This window comes from Salmo salar, chromosome ssa09, assembly GCF_905237065.1.
Source record: "Salmo salar chromosome ssa09, Ssal_v3.1, whole genome shotgun sequence".
Classification (NCBI taxonomy): Eukaryota; Metazoa; Chordata; class Actinopteri; order Salmoniformes; family Salmonidae; genus Salmo; species Salmo salar.
The window spans coordinates 152499785-152517284 of NC_059450.1; the positions used below are offsets into that span (position 1 = coordinate 152499785).

Genomic DNA, 17500 nt, shown 5'->3' on the forward strand with positions numbered 1-17500 from the left:
GATGTCTGTGTGTGGTTCCAGACATGTCTGTGTGTGGTTCCAGACATGTCTGTGTGTGGTTCTAGAGATGTCTGTGTGTGGTTCCAGAGATGTCTGTGTGTGGTTCCAGAGATGTCTGTGTGTGGTTCCAGAGATGTCTGTGTGTGGTTCTAGAGATGTCTGTGTGTGGTTCCAGACATGTCTGTGTGTGGTTCCAGAGATGTCTGTGTGTGGTTCCAGAGATGTCTGTGTGTGGTTCCAGAGATGTCTGTGTGTGGTTCCAGAGATGTCTGTGTGTGGTTCTAGAGATGTCTGTGTGTGGTTCCAGACATGTCTGTGTGTGGTTCCAGAGATGTCTGTGTGTGGTTCCAGAGATGTCTGTGTGTGGTTCCAGAGATGTCTGTGTGTGGTTCTAGAGATGTCTGTGTGTGGTTCCAGAGATGTCTGTGTGTGGTTCTAGAGATGTCTGTGTGTGGTTCCAGAGATGTCTGTGTGTGGTTCCAGAGATGTCTGTGTGTGGTTCCAGAGATGTCTGTGTGTGGTTCCAGAGATGTCTGTGTGTGGTTCTAGAGATGTCTGTGTGTGGTTCCAGAGATGTCTGTGTGTGGTTCCAGAGATGTCTGTGTGTGGTTCCAGACATGTCTGTGTGTGGTTCTAGAGATGTTTTCTTTGGTGCTGGGGCAAAGTAGGTTCAGACAGATTGACTCTCAGCAGGACCTCTCACAAATGAGGACATAGTGCCATCATTTTGGGAAACCCAAGGGCACTGACACTGGTGCACTCCCCTCCCCTCCCAGAAGCACCTGTTACCTTGTCTCTGTTGCTCTTCTTCAAATTTCATAAATTAGATCTGACACACACAATTATTGGATTCCTCCAGTCCACTATGTGATAAAACCAGCTCTGTGTGTTTCCTGGAAGGAAATCTGACATTGTTTCACTACACAGGAGGGTTTACCTTGTCTGTATATATTTACCTTGTCTGTAGATTTTTTTGGGTGTAAATGTTTAGTTATTTAGCAGATGATCGTATACAGAGAAATTAGGGTTAAGTGCCTTGCTCAAGGACACATCAACAGATGTTTCACCTAGTCAGCTCAGGGATTCGAACCAGCGACCTTTCAGTTACTGGCCCAATGCGCTTAATCGCTAGGCAACCTGCCGCCCTTCCTTGAGAGGGAGAAGAGGGCTGAGAGAGGGAGAGGTTGAGAGGGAGAAGAGGGCTGAGAGAGAGGGAGAGATTGAGAGGGAGAAGAGAACTGAGAGGGAGAGGTTGAGAGGGAGAAGAGAACTGAGATGTTGAGAGAGAGAAGAGGGCTGAGAGAGAGGAAAGGTTGAGAGGGAGAAGAGGGCTGAGAGAGAGGGAAAGGTTGAGAGAGAGAAGAGGGCTGAGAGAGGGAAAGGTTGAGAGGGAGAAGAGGGCTGAGAGAGAGGGAGAGTTTGAGAGGGAGAAGAGAACTGAAAGAGAGATGGAGAGCTGGAGAAGGAGAAGAGAACAGAGAGAGGGAGAGGTTGAGAGGGAAAAGAAGGCTGAGTGAGAGGGAGAGGTTGAGAGGGAGAAGAGGGCTGAGAGAGAGAGGGAGAAGAGGGCTGAGAGAGAGAGGGAGAAGAGGGCTGAGAGAAAGGGAGAAGAGGGCTGAGAGAGAGAGGGAGAAGAGGGCTGAGAGGATAAGAGGGCTGAGAGGGTAATAGGGCTGAGAGAGGGAGAAGAGGGCTGAGAGAGGGAGAAGAGGGCTGAGAGAGGGAGAAGAGGGTTGAGAGAATCAAATCAAATCAAATTCATTTGTCACATACACATGGTTAGCAGGTGTTAATGAAAGTGTAGCGAAATGCTTGTGCTTCTAGTTCCGACCATGCAGTAATATCTAACAAGTAATCTAACAATTTCACAACAACTACCTTATACACACAAGTGTAAAGGAATGAATACGAATATGTACATAAAAATATATAAATGACTGATGGCCGAACGGCATAGGCAAGATGCAGTAGATGGTATAGAGTACAGTATATACATATGAGATGAGTAATGTAGATTTTGAAAACATTATATAAAGTGGCATTGTTTAAAGTGGCTAGTGATACATTTAATTACATCAGATGGCAAGATGCAGTAGATGGTATAGCGTACAGTATATACATAAGAGATGAGTAATGTAGGGTAAGTAAACACTATATAATATAAAGTTGCTAGTGATAAATTGATTACATCAATTTTTCCATTATTAAAGTGGGTGGAGTTGAGTCAGTATGTTGGCAGCAGCCACTCAATGTTAGTGATGGCTGTTCAACAGTCTGATGGCCTTGAGATAGAAGCTGTTTTTCAGTCTCTCTGTCCCAGCTTTGATGCACCTGTACTGACCTCGCCTTCTGGATGGTAGTGGGGTGAACAGGCAGGGGCTCGGGTGGATGTTGTCCTTGATAATCTTTTTTGCCTTCCTGTGACATCGGGTGGTGTAGGTGTCCTGGAGGGCAGGTAGTTTGCACCCGGTGATGCGTTGTGCAGACCTCACTACCCTCTGGAGAGCCTTCCGGTTATGGGCGGAGCAGCTGCCGTACCAGGCGGTGATACAGCTCGACAGGATGCTCTCGATTGTGCATCTGTAAAAGTTTGAGTGTTTTTGGTGACAAGCCGAATTTCTTCAGGCTCCTGAGGTTGAAGAGGCGCTGCTGCTGCACCTTCTTCACCACGCTGTCTGTGTGGGTGGACCATTTCAGTTTGTCCGTGATGTGTACGCTGAGGAACTTAAAACTCTCCACCTTCTCCACTACTGTCCCGTCGATGTGGATGGGGGGCTGCTCCCTCTGCTGTTTCCTGAAGTCCACGATCATCTCCTTTGTTTTGTTGACATTCAGTGTGAGGTTATTTTCCTGACACTACACTCCGAGGGCCATCACCTCCTCCCTGTAGGCCGTCTCGCCGTTGTTGGTAATCAAGCCTACTACTGTAGTGTCGTCTGCAAACTTGATGATTGAGTTGGAGGCGTGCATGGCGTGCAGGTAGACAGTCATGGGTGAACAGGGAGTACAGGAGAGGGCTGAGAATGCACCCTTGTGGGGACCCAGTGTTGAGGATCAGCGGGGTGGAGATGTTGTTACCTACCCTCACCACCTGGGGGCGGCCCGTCAGGAAGTCCAGGACCCAGTTGCACAGGGCGGGGTCGAGACCCAGGGTCTCGAGCTTAATGACGAGTTTGGAGGGTACTATGGTGTTAAATGCTGAGCTGTAATCGATGAACAGCATTCTTACATAGGTATTCCTCTTGTCCAGATGGGATAGGGCAGTGTGCAGTGTGATGGCGATTGCGTCGTCTGTGGACCTATTGTGGCGGTAAGCAAATTGGAGTGGGTCTAGGGTGTCAGGTAGGGCGGAGGTGATATGGTCCTTGACTAGTCTCCCAAAGCACTTCATGATGACGGATGTGAGTGCTACATGGCGGTAGTCATTTAGCTCAGTTACCTTAGCTTTCTTGGGAACAGGAACAATGGTGGCCCTCTTGAAGCATGTGGGGACAGCAGACTGGGATAAGGATTGATTGAATATGTCTGTGAACACACCAGCCAGCTGTTCTGCGCATGCTCTGAGGACGCGGCCGGGGATGCCGTCTCGGCCTGCAGACTTGCGAGGGTTAACACGTTTAAATGTTTTACTCATGTTGGCTACAGTGAAGGAGAGCCCGCAGGTTTTGGTGGCGGGCTGTGTCAGTGGCACTGTATTGTCCTCAAAGCGAGCAAAAAAGTTGTTCAGTCTGTCTGGGAGCAAAGCATCGACGGGGCTGGTTTTCCTTTTGTAGTCCGTGATTGACTGTAGACCCTGCGACATACCTCTCGTGTCTGAGCTGTTGAATTGCGACTCCACTTTGTCTCTGTACTGACGCTGTACTGAAGAGGAGAAGAGGGCTGAGAGAGGGAGAAGAGGGCTGAGAGAGGGGGAAAGGGCTGAGAGAGGGGGAGAGGGCTGAGAGAGAGAGAGAAGAGGGCTGAGAGAGGGGGAGAGGGCTGAGAGAGAGGGAGAAGAGGGCCGAGAGAGGGGGGAGTGGGCTGAGAGAGAGGGAGAAGAGGGCTAAGAGAGAGGGGGGAGCGGGCTGAGAGAGAGGGATAGATGGATAGAGGGTGAGTGTGGTAGTGATGTGAAGAAGGACATTAATGACCCTGAGAGGACTTATTGTTCTCTCTCTCTCTTTCTCTCTTTATTTTTCTCTCTCTCTCTCTCTCTCTCTCTCGCGAGCATGCACACACACAAACAGACACAAACAAACATGCGCACACACACACAGCAAGAGAGAGTGGTTACTCTTCAGCCTGAGAGTTGCTCTAGGGTTTAGAGAGAGAATCCTTTAGTTCCCCACACAGCTTCTCTAGCTCAACTTCCTCTTGGCCTTTACCATTCTGCTGGTAAACACTGAGAAATGAACCACTCACAGTAGTTTTATTATTTAGGAATCCCCATTAGCTGTTGCCAAGGCAGAAGCTACTCTTCCTGGGGTCCAAACATATTAAGGCACTTACATTACATATAAAACTAAAGATAAAACACCACTACATATCTACAATACAAAATGTTTAATACCACCATACAACAATATTACAATGTATGTGCATGCATGTGTCTGTACCTTTCTACTGCTTGCATCAGTTACCTGATCTAAAAAAAAAACTTTATTTAACTAGTCAGCTAAGAACAAATTCTTATTTACAATGACGGCCTACACCGGCCAAACCCGGACGGCGCTGGGACAATTGTGCGCCGCCCTATGGGACTCCCAAACACGGCTGGTTGTGATATAGCCTGGAAATCGAACCAGGGTGTCTGTAGTGATGCCTCAAGCACTGAGATGCAATGCCTTAGACCACTGCGACACCTGGGAGCTCCTGTAGAGTTCCTTGAAGTCATGGCTCTATGTAGTACTGTGCGAGCTGTGTGCAAGTATTTTAAACAGACAGCTCGGTACATTCTGCTTGTCAACACCTCTTACAAAAACAATTAGTGATGCATGTCAATCTCTCTTCCACTTTGAGCCATGAGAGATTGACATGCATGTCATTAATGTTAGCTCTCCGTGTACTTTTAAGGGCCAGCCGCACTGCCCTGTTCTGAGCCAACTGCAATTTTCCTAAGTTCCTCTTTGTGGCACCTGACCACACGACTGAACAGTAGTCCAGGTACGACAAAACTAGATGCTGTAGGACCTGCCTTGTTGATAGTGCTGTTAAGAAGGTAGAGCAGCACTTTATCACGGACAGACTTCTCCAAATCTTAGGTACTGTTGTATCAATATGTTTTGACCATGACAGTTTACAATCCAGGGTTACTCCAAGCAGTTTAGTCACCTCAACTTGCACAATTTCCACATTATTGATTACGAGATGTAGTTGAGGTTTAGGGTTTAGGGAATGATTTGTCCCAAATACCATGCTTTTAGTTTTGGAAATATTTAGGACTAACTTATTCCTTGCTACCCATTCCAAAACTAACTGCAGCTCTTTGTTAAGTGTTGCAGTAATTTCACTCGCTGTAGTAGCTGACGTGTATAGTGTTGAGTTATCTACATACATAGACACACAGGCTTTACTCAAAAACATGTCTTTAGTAAAGATTGAAAAACGTAAGGGGCGTAAACAGCTGCCCTGGGGAATTCCTGATTCTACCTGGATTATGTTGGAGAGGCTTCCATTAAAGAACACCATCTGTGTTCTGTTAGACAAGTAACTTTTTATCCACATTATAGCAGGGGGTGTAAAGCCATAACACATACGTTTTTCCAGCAGCAGACTACGATCTGTAATGTCAAAAGCTGCACTGAAGTCTAACAAGACAGCCCCCACAATCATTTTATCATCTATTTCTCTCAGCCAATCATCAGGCATTTTTGTAAGTGCTGTGCTTGTTGAATGTCCTTCTTTATAAGCAAACGTATGTTGTCAATTTGTTTACTGAAAAATAGCATTGTACAATTTTTTCAAAAAGGTTACTAAGGGTTTGTAACAGGTTGATTGGTTGGCTATTTGAGCCAGTAAAGGGGTTTTTAATATTGTTAAGTAGCGGAATGACTTTAGCTTCCCTCCAAACCTGGGGGCACACACTTTCCAGTAGGCTTAAATTGAAGATATCGCAAATAGGAGTGGCAATATCGTCCGCTATTATCCTCATTCATTTTCCATCCAGATTTTCAGACCCCGGTGGTTTGTCATTGTTAATAGACAACAATAATGTTTTCACTTCTTCCACACTGACTTTACGTAATTCAAAAGTACAATTCTTGACTCATAATTTGGTCAGATATACTTGGATGTGTAGTGTCAGTGTTTGTTGCTGTCATCCCTAAGTTTGCTTATCTTGCCAATGAAAAAGTAATTAAAGTAGTTGCCAATATCAGTGGGTTTTGTGATGAATGAGCGATCTGATTCAATGAATGATGGAGCCGAGGTAACTTTTTCCCCAAAATTTCATTTAAGGTGCTCCAAAGCTTTTACTATCATTCTTTAAATCATTTATTTTGTTTCATAGTATAGTTTATTTTTCTTCAGGACTCTGAGAGGAGATGATATGGCTTGCCTGTGTGTGTTTGGGAAAGACTCCTGACTTCCTGTCTGAGTGGGAAGTAATGCTCCTGGTATAGCTGGAGGCGTCATCATGTAACAGATGTGTTCCTGTTATTGTGTTACATCCTCCATATGGTTCATACGATAAAGATGAGCTTAACACGCACCTCTCTCTCGCTCTCTCTCTGTCTCTCTCTCTCTCTCTCTCTCTCTCTCTCTCTCTCTCTCTCCTCTCTCCCTCCTCTCTCTCTCCTCTCCTCTCTCTCTCTCTCTCTCTCTCTCTCTCTCTCTCTCTCTCTCTCTCTCTCTCTCTCTCTCTCTCCCTCCCTCCAGGGGAAGCGTCTCCCTCTGTACCTGTCTCTAGATGTTGAGGAGGGGGAGGTGTCAGATGATGACAGTGCTGATGAGATTGAGGACGACTTTAAACTGAAGAACAGCAATGTAAGTTAAAACAGGTCAAAGTCATGTTCTGACATGCAACTGTATCCATTTCACACATCCATTTCATTAATGGCTGGTGCGAAGGCCTGTCCATTAATCAGTGTGTTCTCACTGCGTCAGAGACAGGCCATGTAATGGACTTGTAATTTATTTTATTTAACCTTTCTTTAACTAGGCAGCATTGACAGCATTGAGCTGAAATTAGGGCTGGCAATGGTCAGGGACCTCATGATACGATATTATAATGATACTTGGGTGCCGATATGATATGTAATATACTATGATTTTATTGCGATTTGTTGTTCCAAACATATTGCTCACTATATGTCTGCTGCAGAGAGACAAGAGAGCACGAGAAAAGGAGTTTTGATCTGTCAAGGAAAATAAAAATAATGAAAACATGTTGGCTCATTATTTAAAAAGAAGATGGAGAACAAGCTGTATGATGAAAAGTTTTGGTGCAGGTACACTCGACTAGTGCTAGCTAACATTACCTAGCAAAAAAATGCATTATATATATATATATATATATATATATATATATATATATATATATATATATATATCCAGCATCCCGGAGTCGCCTCTTCACTGTTGACGTTGAGACTGGTGTTTTGTGGGTACTATTTTAATACATCTGCCATTTGAGGACTTGTGAGGCGTCTGTTTCTCAAACTAGACCATCTAATGTACTTGTCCTCTTGCTCAGTTGTGCACCGGGGCCTCCCACTCCTCTTTCTATTCTGGTTAGAGCCAGTTTGCGCTGTCCTGTGAAGGGAGTAGTACACAGCGTTGTACAAGATCTTCAGTTGCTTGGCAATTTCTTGCATGGAACAGCTTTCATTTCTCAGAACAAAAATAGTCTGACGAGTTTCAGAAGAAAGGTCTATGTTTCTGGACATTTTTAGCCTGTAATCAAACCCACAAATGCTGATGCTCCAGATACTCAACTAGTCTAAAGAAGCCCAGTTTTATTACTTCTTTAATCAGAACAACAGTTTTCAGATGTGCTAACATAATTGCAAAATGGTTTTCTAATGATCAATTAGCCTTTTAAAATGATAAACTTGGATTAGCTAACACAACGTGCCATTGGAACACAGGAGTGATGGTTGCTGATAATGGGCCTCTGTACACCTATGTAGATATTCCATCATAAAATCTGCCGTTTCCAGCTACAATAGTCATTTACAACATTAACAATGTATACACTGTATTTCTGATCAATTTGATGTTATTTGAATGGATCAAAAATGTGCTTTTCTTTCAAAAACAAGGACATTTCTAAGTGACCCCAAACTTTTGAACAGTAGTGTATGTAAACTCAGCAAAAAAAGAAATGTCCTCTCACTGTCAAATGCATTTATTTTCAGCAAACTTATCATGTGTAAATATTTGTATGAACATTACAAGATTCAACAACTGAGACATAAACTGAAGAAGTTCCACAGACATGTGACTAACAGAAATTAAATAATGTGTCCCTGAACAAAGGGGGGTCAAAATCCAAACTAACAGTCAGTATCTGGTGTGGCCACCAGCTGCATTAAGTACTGCTGTGCATCTCCTCCTCATGGACTGCACCAGATTTGCCAGTTCTTTCTGTGAGATGTTACCCCACTCTTCCACCAAGACATCTGCAAGTTCCTGGACATTTCCAGGTGTAATGGCCCTAGCTCTCACCCTCCGATGCAAAAGGTCCCAGACGTGCTCAGTGGGATTGAGATCTGGGCTCTTCGCTGGCCATGGCAGAATACTGACATTCCTGTCTTGCAGGAAATCACACACAGAATGAGCAGTATGGCTGGTGGCATTGACATGCTGGAGGGTCATGTCAGGATGAGCCTGCAGGAAGGGTACCACATGAGGGAGGAGGATGTCTTCCCTGTAACGCACAGCGTTGATTGCCTGCAATGATCACAAGCTCAATCCGATGATGATCCCCAGACCATGACGGACCTTCCACCTCCAAATCGATCTCGCTCCAGAGTACAGGCCTCGGTGTAACGCTCATTCCTTCGTCGATAAACGCGAATCCGACCATCACCCCTGGTGAGACAAAACCGCGATTCGTCAGGGAAGAGCACTTTTTCCAGTCCTGTCTGGTCCAGCGATGGTGGGTTTGTGCCCATTGGCGACGTTGTTGCCGGTGATGTCTGGTGAGGACCTGCCTTACAACAGGCCTACAAGCCCTCGGGCCAGCCTCTCTCAGCCTATTGCGTACAGTCTGAGCACTGATGGAGGGATTGTGCATTCCTGGTGTAACTCGGGCAGTTGTTGTTGCCATCCTGTACTTGTCCCGCAGGTGTGATGTTCGGATGTACCGAGCCTATGCAGGTGTTGTTACACGTAGTCTGCCACTGCGAGGACGATCAGCTGTCCGTCCTGTCTCACTGTAGCACTGTCTTAGGCGTCTCACAGTACGGACATTGCAATTTATTGCCCTGGCCACATCTGCAGTCCTCATGTCTCCTTGCAGCATGCCTAAGGCACGTTCACGCAGATGAGCAGGGACCCTGGACATCTTTCTTTTGGTGTTTTTCAGAGTCAGTAGAAAGGCCTCTTTAGTCAGTAGAAAGGCCTCTTCAGTGCTCCTTCAAGACTGTTGGAAAAGCATTCAAGGTGAAGCTGGTTGAGAGAATGCCAAGCTTGTGCAAAGTTGTCTTGAAGACAAAGGGTGGCTACTTTGAAGAATCTAAAATATTTTTCGATTTGTTTAACACTTTGTTTGGTTACTACATGATTCCATATGTGTTATTTCATAGTTTTGATGTGTTCACTATTATTCTACAAAGTAGAAAATAGTAAAAATGAAGAAAAACCCTTGAATGAGTAGGTGTGTCCAAACTTCTCACTCATGCTGTATATACTACATGACCAAAAGTATTTGGACACCTGCTAGTCCAACATCCAAAATCATGGACATTAATATGGAATTAGTCCCCCCTTTGCTGCTATAACAGCCTCCACTCTTTTGTAAAGGCTTTCCACTAGATGTTGGAACATTGCTGCGCGAACATGCTTCCATTCAGCCACAAGAGCATTAGTGAGGTCAGGCGCTGATGTTGGGGAAATAGGCCTGGCTCACAGTCTGCGTTCCAATTCATCTCAAAGGTGTTCGATGGGGTTGAGGTCAGGGCTCTGTGCAGGACAGTCAAGTTCTTCCAAACCGATCTTGACTAACCATTTCTGCATGGACCTCGCTTTGTCCACGGGGACATTGTCATGCTGAAACAGGAAAGGGCCTTTCCCAAACTGTTGACACAACGTTGAGAGCACAGAATCTTCAAGATGTCGTAGCATTAAGATTTCCCTTCACTCTCCTGGCATCCGCCAAACCCAGATTCGTCCGTCGGACTGCCTGCAGGTGAAGTGTGATTCATTACTCCAGAGAAAACGTTGCCACTGCTCCAGAGTCCAATGGCAGCGAGCTTTAAACCCCTCCAGCCTACACTTGGCATTGCACATGGTGATCTTAGGCTTGTGTGCAGCTGCTCGACCATGGAAACCCATTTCATGAAGCTCCCGACGAACAGTTATTGTGCTGACGTTGCTTCAAGAGGCAGTTTGGAACTCGGTAGTGAGTGTTGCAACGGAGGACAGAGTATTTTTACGCACTTCAGCACTTTGTTGTCCCGTTTTTTGAGCCGTTGTTGCTCCTAGACGTTTTCCACTTCACAATAACAGCCCTTACAGTTGACCGGGACAGCTCTAGTAGGGCAGAAATTTGATGAACTGACTTGTTGGAAAGGTGGCATCTTATCACTGTGCCACGTTGAAAGTCACTGAGCTCTTCAGTAAGGACATTCTACAGCCAATATTTGTCTTTGAAGATTACATGGCTGTGTGCTCAATTTTATACACATGTCAGCAACGGCCGAAATAGCCTAATCCACTCAGTTGGAGGGGTGTCCACATACTTTTGTATATATATTGTATTCTGTATATACAATACCAGTCAAAAGTTTGGACGCACCTACTCATTGAAGAGTTTTTCTTTATTTTTACATTGTAGAATAATAGTGAAGACATCAAAACTATAAAATAACAAACATGGAATCATGCAGTAACCAAACAAGTGTTATACAAAATAAAAAAATAAAAAAAAAAAATATATATATAAAAAAATATATATATATATATATATATATATATATATATATATATATATATATATATACTGCTCAAAAAATAAAGGGAACACTTAAACAACACATCCTAGATCTGAATGAAAGAAATAATCTTATTAAATACTTTTTTCTTTACATAGTTGAATGTGCTGACAACAAAATCACACAAAAATAATCAATGGAAATCCAATTTTTCAACCCATGGAGGTCTGGATTTGGAGTCACACTCAAAATTAAAGTGGAAAACCACACTACAGGCTGATCCAACTTTGATGTAATGTCCTTAAAACAAGTCAAAATTAGGCTCAGTTGTGTGTGTGGCCTCCACGTGCCTGTATGATCTCCCTACAACGCCTGGGCATGCTCCTGATGAGGTGGCGGATGGTCTCCTGAGGGATCTCCTCCCAGACCTGGACTAAAGCATCCGCCAACTCCTGGACAGTCTGTGGTGCAACGTGGCGTTGATGGATGGAGCAAGACATGATGTCCCAGATGTGCTCAATTGGATTCAGGTCTGGGGAACGGGCGGGCCAGTCCATAGCATCAATGCCTTCCTCTTGCAGGAACTGCTGACACACTCCAGCCACATGAGGTCTAGCATTGTCTTGCATTAGGAGGAAACCAGGGCCAACCCCACCAGCATATGGTCTCACAAGGGGTCTGAGGATCTCGGTACCTAATGGCAGTCAGGCTACCTCTGGCGAGCACATAGAGGGCTGTGCGGCCTCCCAAAGAAATGCCACCCCACACCATGACTGACCCACCGCCAAACCGGTCATGCTGGAGGATGTTGCAGGCAGCAGAACGTTCTCCACGGCGTCTCCAGACTCTGTCACGTCTGTCACATGTGCTCAGTGTGAACCTGCTTTCATCTGTGAAGAGCACAGGGCGCCAGTGGCGAATTTGCCAATCTTGGTGTTCTCTGGCAAATGCCAAACGTCCTGCACGGTGTTGGGCTGTAAGCACAACCCCCACCTGTGGACGTCGGGCCCTCATACCACCCTCATGGAGTCTGTTTCTGACCGTTTGAGCAGACACATGCACATTTGTGGCCTGCTGGAGGTCATTTTGCAGGGCTCTGGCAGTGCTCCTCCTGCTCCTCCTTGCACAAAGGCGGAGGTAGCGGTCCTGCTGCTGGGTTGTTGCCCTCCTACGGCCTCCTCCTCATCTCCTGATGTACTGGCCTGTCTCCTGGTAGCGCCTCCATGCTCTGGACACTACGCTGACAGACACAGCAAACCTTCTTGCCACAGCTCGCATTGATGTGCCATCCTGGATGAGCTGCACTACCTGAGCCACTTGTGTGGGTTGTAGACTCCGTCTCATGCTACCACTAGAGTGAAAGCACCGCCAACATTCAAAAGTGACCAAAACATCAGCCAGGGAGCATAGGAACTGAGAATTGGTCTGTGGTCCCCACCTGCAGAACCACTCCTTTATTGGGGGTGTCTCGCTTATTGCCTATAATTTCCACCTGTTGTCTATTCCATTTGCACAACAGCATGTGAAATTTATTGTCAATCAGTGTTGCTTCCTAAGTGGACAGTTTGATTTCACAGAAGTGTGATTGACTTGGAGTTACATTGTGTTGTTTAAGTGTTCCCTTTATTTTTTTGAGCAGTGTATATATATTTTTTATCGATATAAGGAGTCATACATAGTATCAATATAATATCGTCCAAAATAATATTGCGATATGTACAGTAACTGTATCAATCACAACCAGAATTCACCACACTAATAGGACTGTAATGTTAGAGCTGGGAAGGTATGATAGACGATTAGCTCGAGTTGTGTTTGAGACTAATTCATGTTTAACGACCTTGTCGCAGACACAGCGTGTGTGTGTTTAACAATTCCAATTTAGTGAATTATTAGCTTCATTATACAATACACCTCAACAAACGTGACTGGAAAAGCAAGAGGAATGGGAGATATGATTTCCCCCTAATTCATTCCTGATTAAGTTCTTACATTTGAATCCTATCATAAAATGGACTGATAAATAACTTATAATTATGTGATGAATATGTGATATGTGACTAGTTTCCCTCAATCCCAGTGAAGAGAGGGTGATATGTACAGCACCAGTCAAAAGATTGGACTCACCTACTCATTCAAGGGTTTTTCTTTCTTTTTTTAGTATTTTCTACATTGTAGAATAATAGTGAAGAGATCAAAACTATGAAATAACACACATGCGTCTGTCTGTCTGTCTGTCTGTCTGTCTGTCTGTCTGTCTGTCTGTCTGTCTGTCTGTCTGTCTGTCTGTCTGTCTGTCTGTACTGGTAGCACTGCTACACTAATGACCTGGTGTATTCAACCAGGGACTGATGGGTTTAGAACCAATACATCATCAACTCATCTCTCTCTCTCTCCCCGTCGCTCTCTGTCGCTCTCTCTCTCTCTCTCTCTCCCTGTCGCTCTCTGTCCTTCTCTCTCTCTCTCTCTCTCTCCCCGTCGCTCTCTGTCGTTCTCTCTCTCTCTCTCCCCGTCGCTCTCTGTCCTTCTCTCTCTCTCTCTCCCCGTCGCTCTCTGTCGTTCTCTCTCTCTCCCCGTCGCTCTCTGTCGTTCTCTCTCTCTCTGCCGTTCTCTCTCTCTCCCTGTCGCTCTCTGTCCTTCTCTCTCTCTCTCTCCCTGTCGCTCTCTGTCGTTCTCTCTCTCTCCCCCCCGTCGCTCTGTGTCGTTCTCTCTCTCTCTCTCTCGTTGTCTCTGTCTCGGTCTCTCTCTCCCTGTCGCTCTCTGTCGTTCTCTCTCTCGCTCTCTCTCTCTCTCTCCCTGTCGCTCTCTGTCGTTCTCTCTCTCTTTCTCGCTGTCTCTCTGTCTCTCTCTCTCTCTCTGTCTATCTCTCTCTCCCTGTCGCTTTCTGTCGTTCTCTCTCTCTCTCTCCCCGTCGCTCTCTGTCGTTCTCTCTCTCCCTCCCCCCGTCTCCCTCCTTCCCTTTCTCTTCCCTCCTTCCCTTTCTCTTCCCTCCTTCCCTTTCTCTTCCCTCCTTCCCTTTCTCTTCTCTCCTTCCCTTTCTCTTCCCTCCTTCCCTTTCTCTTCCCTCCTTCCCTTTCTCTTCCCTCCTTCCCTTTCTCTTCTCTCCTTCCCTTTCTCTTCTCTCCTTCCCTTTCTCTTCCCTCCTTCCCTTTCTCTTCCCTCCTTCCCTTTCTCTTCCCTCCTTCCCTTTCTCTTCTCTCCTTCCCTTTCTCTTCCCTCCTTCAGAGTAATGGTAACCACCAAGTTGAAAGTTACATCAGGAAGAAGCTGGACTGTCTTTTGAAGGAGTCTCAGATTGGAGACAAGGAGGACACAGACAGCTTCAGCATCAGAGCCTTGCTCAGAGCCACACATGTAGGCCTGCAGAAGAACCTAACGGTACGTGCGCACGCACGCACGCATGTACGCACACACACACACACACACACACACACACACACACACACACACACACACACACACACACACACACACACACACACACACACACAGCTGATCCCAAAGGGAACTTCTCACCCGAGCTGGTAGGTCTTTCATTGAATGCAGAGAAATAATACATTGTTAGTGAGAGAAAAATGTCTGCAGTGTCTCTTTTATTAATATTTAATTTCCCTGCCTCTGCTGATTGTATTTTCAGATTAATAGGTCTCTAAACATCCATTTTAATGCAGTGTGTCTAACAGTATGAGCAGGGAGTTCCTATACTCTTCATTCTCCCCCTCTCTCCCTCACACACGTACCAGTTTATGGCTTGGTGTCTGTGGAGAGTCCTCTAGCTACAGGCTGCTAATGAGGCTGTGATAAATCAAAGAGACACACACACATTTAATCAAAATCAAATGTTATTGGTCGCTTACACATATTTATCAGATGTTATTGCGGGTTTAGTGAAATATTTATGTTCCAACAGTGCAGCAGTATCTAACAATACATGCAACAAAAAAGGAATTAAGAAATATAGAAATATTAGAACAAGCAATGTCAGAGTCCAGAATATAAATATATATGATATCCTATTCATATATATATATATATATATATATATATTCTGCTTTTCTATTCCTATACTGTCTGTCTATACACACCATCCTATTCATATATATATATATATATATATATATATATTCTGTTTTTCTATTCCTATACTGTCTGTGTATAGACAGACAGTATAGGAATAGAAAAGCAGAATATATATATATATATATATATATGAATAGGATGGTGTGTATAGAGAGACAGTATATGAATAGAAAAGCAGAATATATATATATATGAATAGGATGGTGTGTATAGACAGACAGTATAGGAATAGAAAAACAGAATATATATATATATGTATAGGATGGTGTGTATAGACAGACAGTATAGGAATAGAAAAACAGAATATATATATATGTATAGGATGGTGTGTATAGACAGACAGTATAGGAATAGAAAAACAGAATATATATATATATGTATAGGATGGTGTGTATAGACAGACAGTATAGGAATAGAAAAACAGAATATATATATATATGTATAGGATGGTGTGTATAGACAGACAGTATTGGAATAGAAAAACAGTAACAAAACACAAGCCATGTCTCTCATCTTCTCACGTGGTGTATTTCGTTTGTACCCGTTTGCCCCTCTAGAGTCACAAAGAGGGACTTAAAAAATCCCAAAGTCGATCCTTCATCAGCAACCTAAAGCAAAAGGTGAGATCATCTCTGAAATTTCATTATCATGTTTTGCCCGTTACAGACATCAAGATGTCCTGCCAGATGGTCATGTGGGGCGGCAGGTAGCCTAGTGGTTAGAGCGTTGGACTAGTAACCGAAATGAACTGACTTGCCTAGTTAAGTAAAGGTTAAAAAAAAAAATCCATTGCTTGTCAAATATCTTTGTCCACAATACCCAGATCCTGACTTAGTAATGTTTGTACTGTCTCAGGTCTGCCATTGTAAAAGTCCTTTCTATAAATAAATGAATGAATTAATGAAATTATAATTATTTTTTGTGTGTTAATTCACCAATTGGCAACCCATACCGTATGGGATTAATTGACACATTAACAAACATAATAATTCACTATGGTAATTAGAAAAAATTAAATACATCAATACATGCTAGTCAATAAGGTTATCCAGACAATAATTACAAACCTAGAGCAGTACAATAACATACATACACACACACACACTGCGAGAGGACCAAGTCATTTGGTGTCACTCTAAAGCAGAAAGGTGGATTAAACCAGTCAGCAGTAGGTTTTCTTGATTGAACCCAGTTCTCTATTGAGGGATTTCTGACAATACAAACACTCCAACACAGTCAATGAGAATCTCCCAAGGAACAACATACATCTTCTTCTTTAGATGACATAGCATCACGTTACGATTATCTTTAAACTATAACAACAATCACAGATTTATCACCATCTTAACAGCTCTTCTTGGACCGCTCCCCTCTCTTGGTAGCCATTCTACAGATATAGTTTATCTTCCCCACTCCTGCATGTTCCATCCTGTCTCTTATAGGGGAAAGAGAATATGTCATTAGTACCGTCAGCTGTGCTTAATTGCCTCTGGTTACCTTGCCTCACATGCCTTGTTGGGCTACTATCCGTGAGCACAGCCTGCCCTCTGGTGGTCCTTCCACAATACATACATACCATAAACAGACAAATAAATACAGAAAGAAAAGAAACAGAATTCACTTGAACCCAGTCTGACACAAAGAGAAGATTCATATTCTATTTAAAACTAAACCATCGACGTTCTAGTGGTATCATTTAGACGTTGAGCCTTAGAAGCCAGGATAATGATCTATTGACGGAGGGTCCAGTTTGTGAGGCTGAAGAAAGTCCTACTAACTGACTGATTTTAATCTGTCTGTCTGTCTGTCAGTCCGTCTGTCCGTCCGTCTGTCTGTCTGTCTCCTTGAAGAGCCCTTCTCATCTCCCTCTCTCTCTCTTACATTGATACAGCCTCAGATAGTTTCATGTTGATTTACTAATTTAGAGACAATCGGAAAGGTTTAATTGCATGTCCAGTTGGTGTGTGTGTGTGTGTGTGTGTGTGTGTGTGTGTGTGTGTGTGTGTGTGTGTGTGTGTGTGTGTGTGTGTGTGTGTATATGCGTATAATATTTACCTCTCATTGATTTTATGTTGTAGATGTAATCAATCACAGGTTGTGTTTAGATTCCAAACTGTGTGTGTGTGTGGGTGTGTGTGTGTGTGTATGTGCGTGTGTGTGTGTGTGTGTGTGTGTGTGTGTGTGTGGGGGTGTGTGTGTGTGTGAGTGTTTGTATGTGCGTGTGTGTGTGTGTGTGTGTGTGTGAGTTTTTGTATGTGTATGACTGTTAAATATATGACTGCTAAATGTATGACTGTTCTACCCACTGAGCAGCCTAAAGACTGTAATTACTGACACCCTTATTC

At 44.1% G+C, this 17500-nt stretch overlaps 1 protein-coding gene across 1 annotated transcript in view; it reads left to right on the forward strand.

The window, feature by feature from the left end:
- Positions 1–17500, forward strand: part of plch1 (phospholipase C, eta 1) — a 154776-nt gene that overhangs the window by 119106 nt on the left and 18170 nt on the right. The window contains 3 exon segments of the mRNA XM_045724833.1: positions 6856–6963; positions 14301–14453; positions 15713–15775. Coding sequence (XP_045580789.1) covers positions 6856–6963; positions 14301–14453; positions 15713–15775 — 324 coding nt within the window.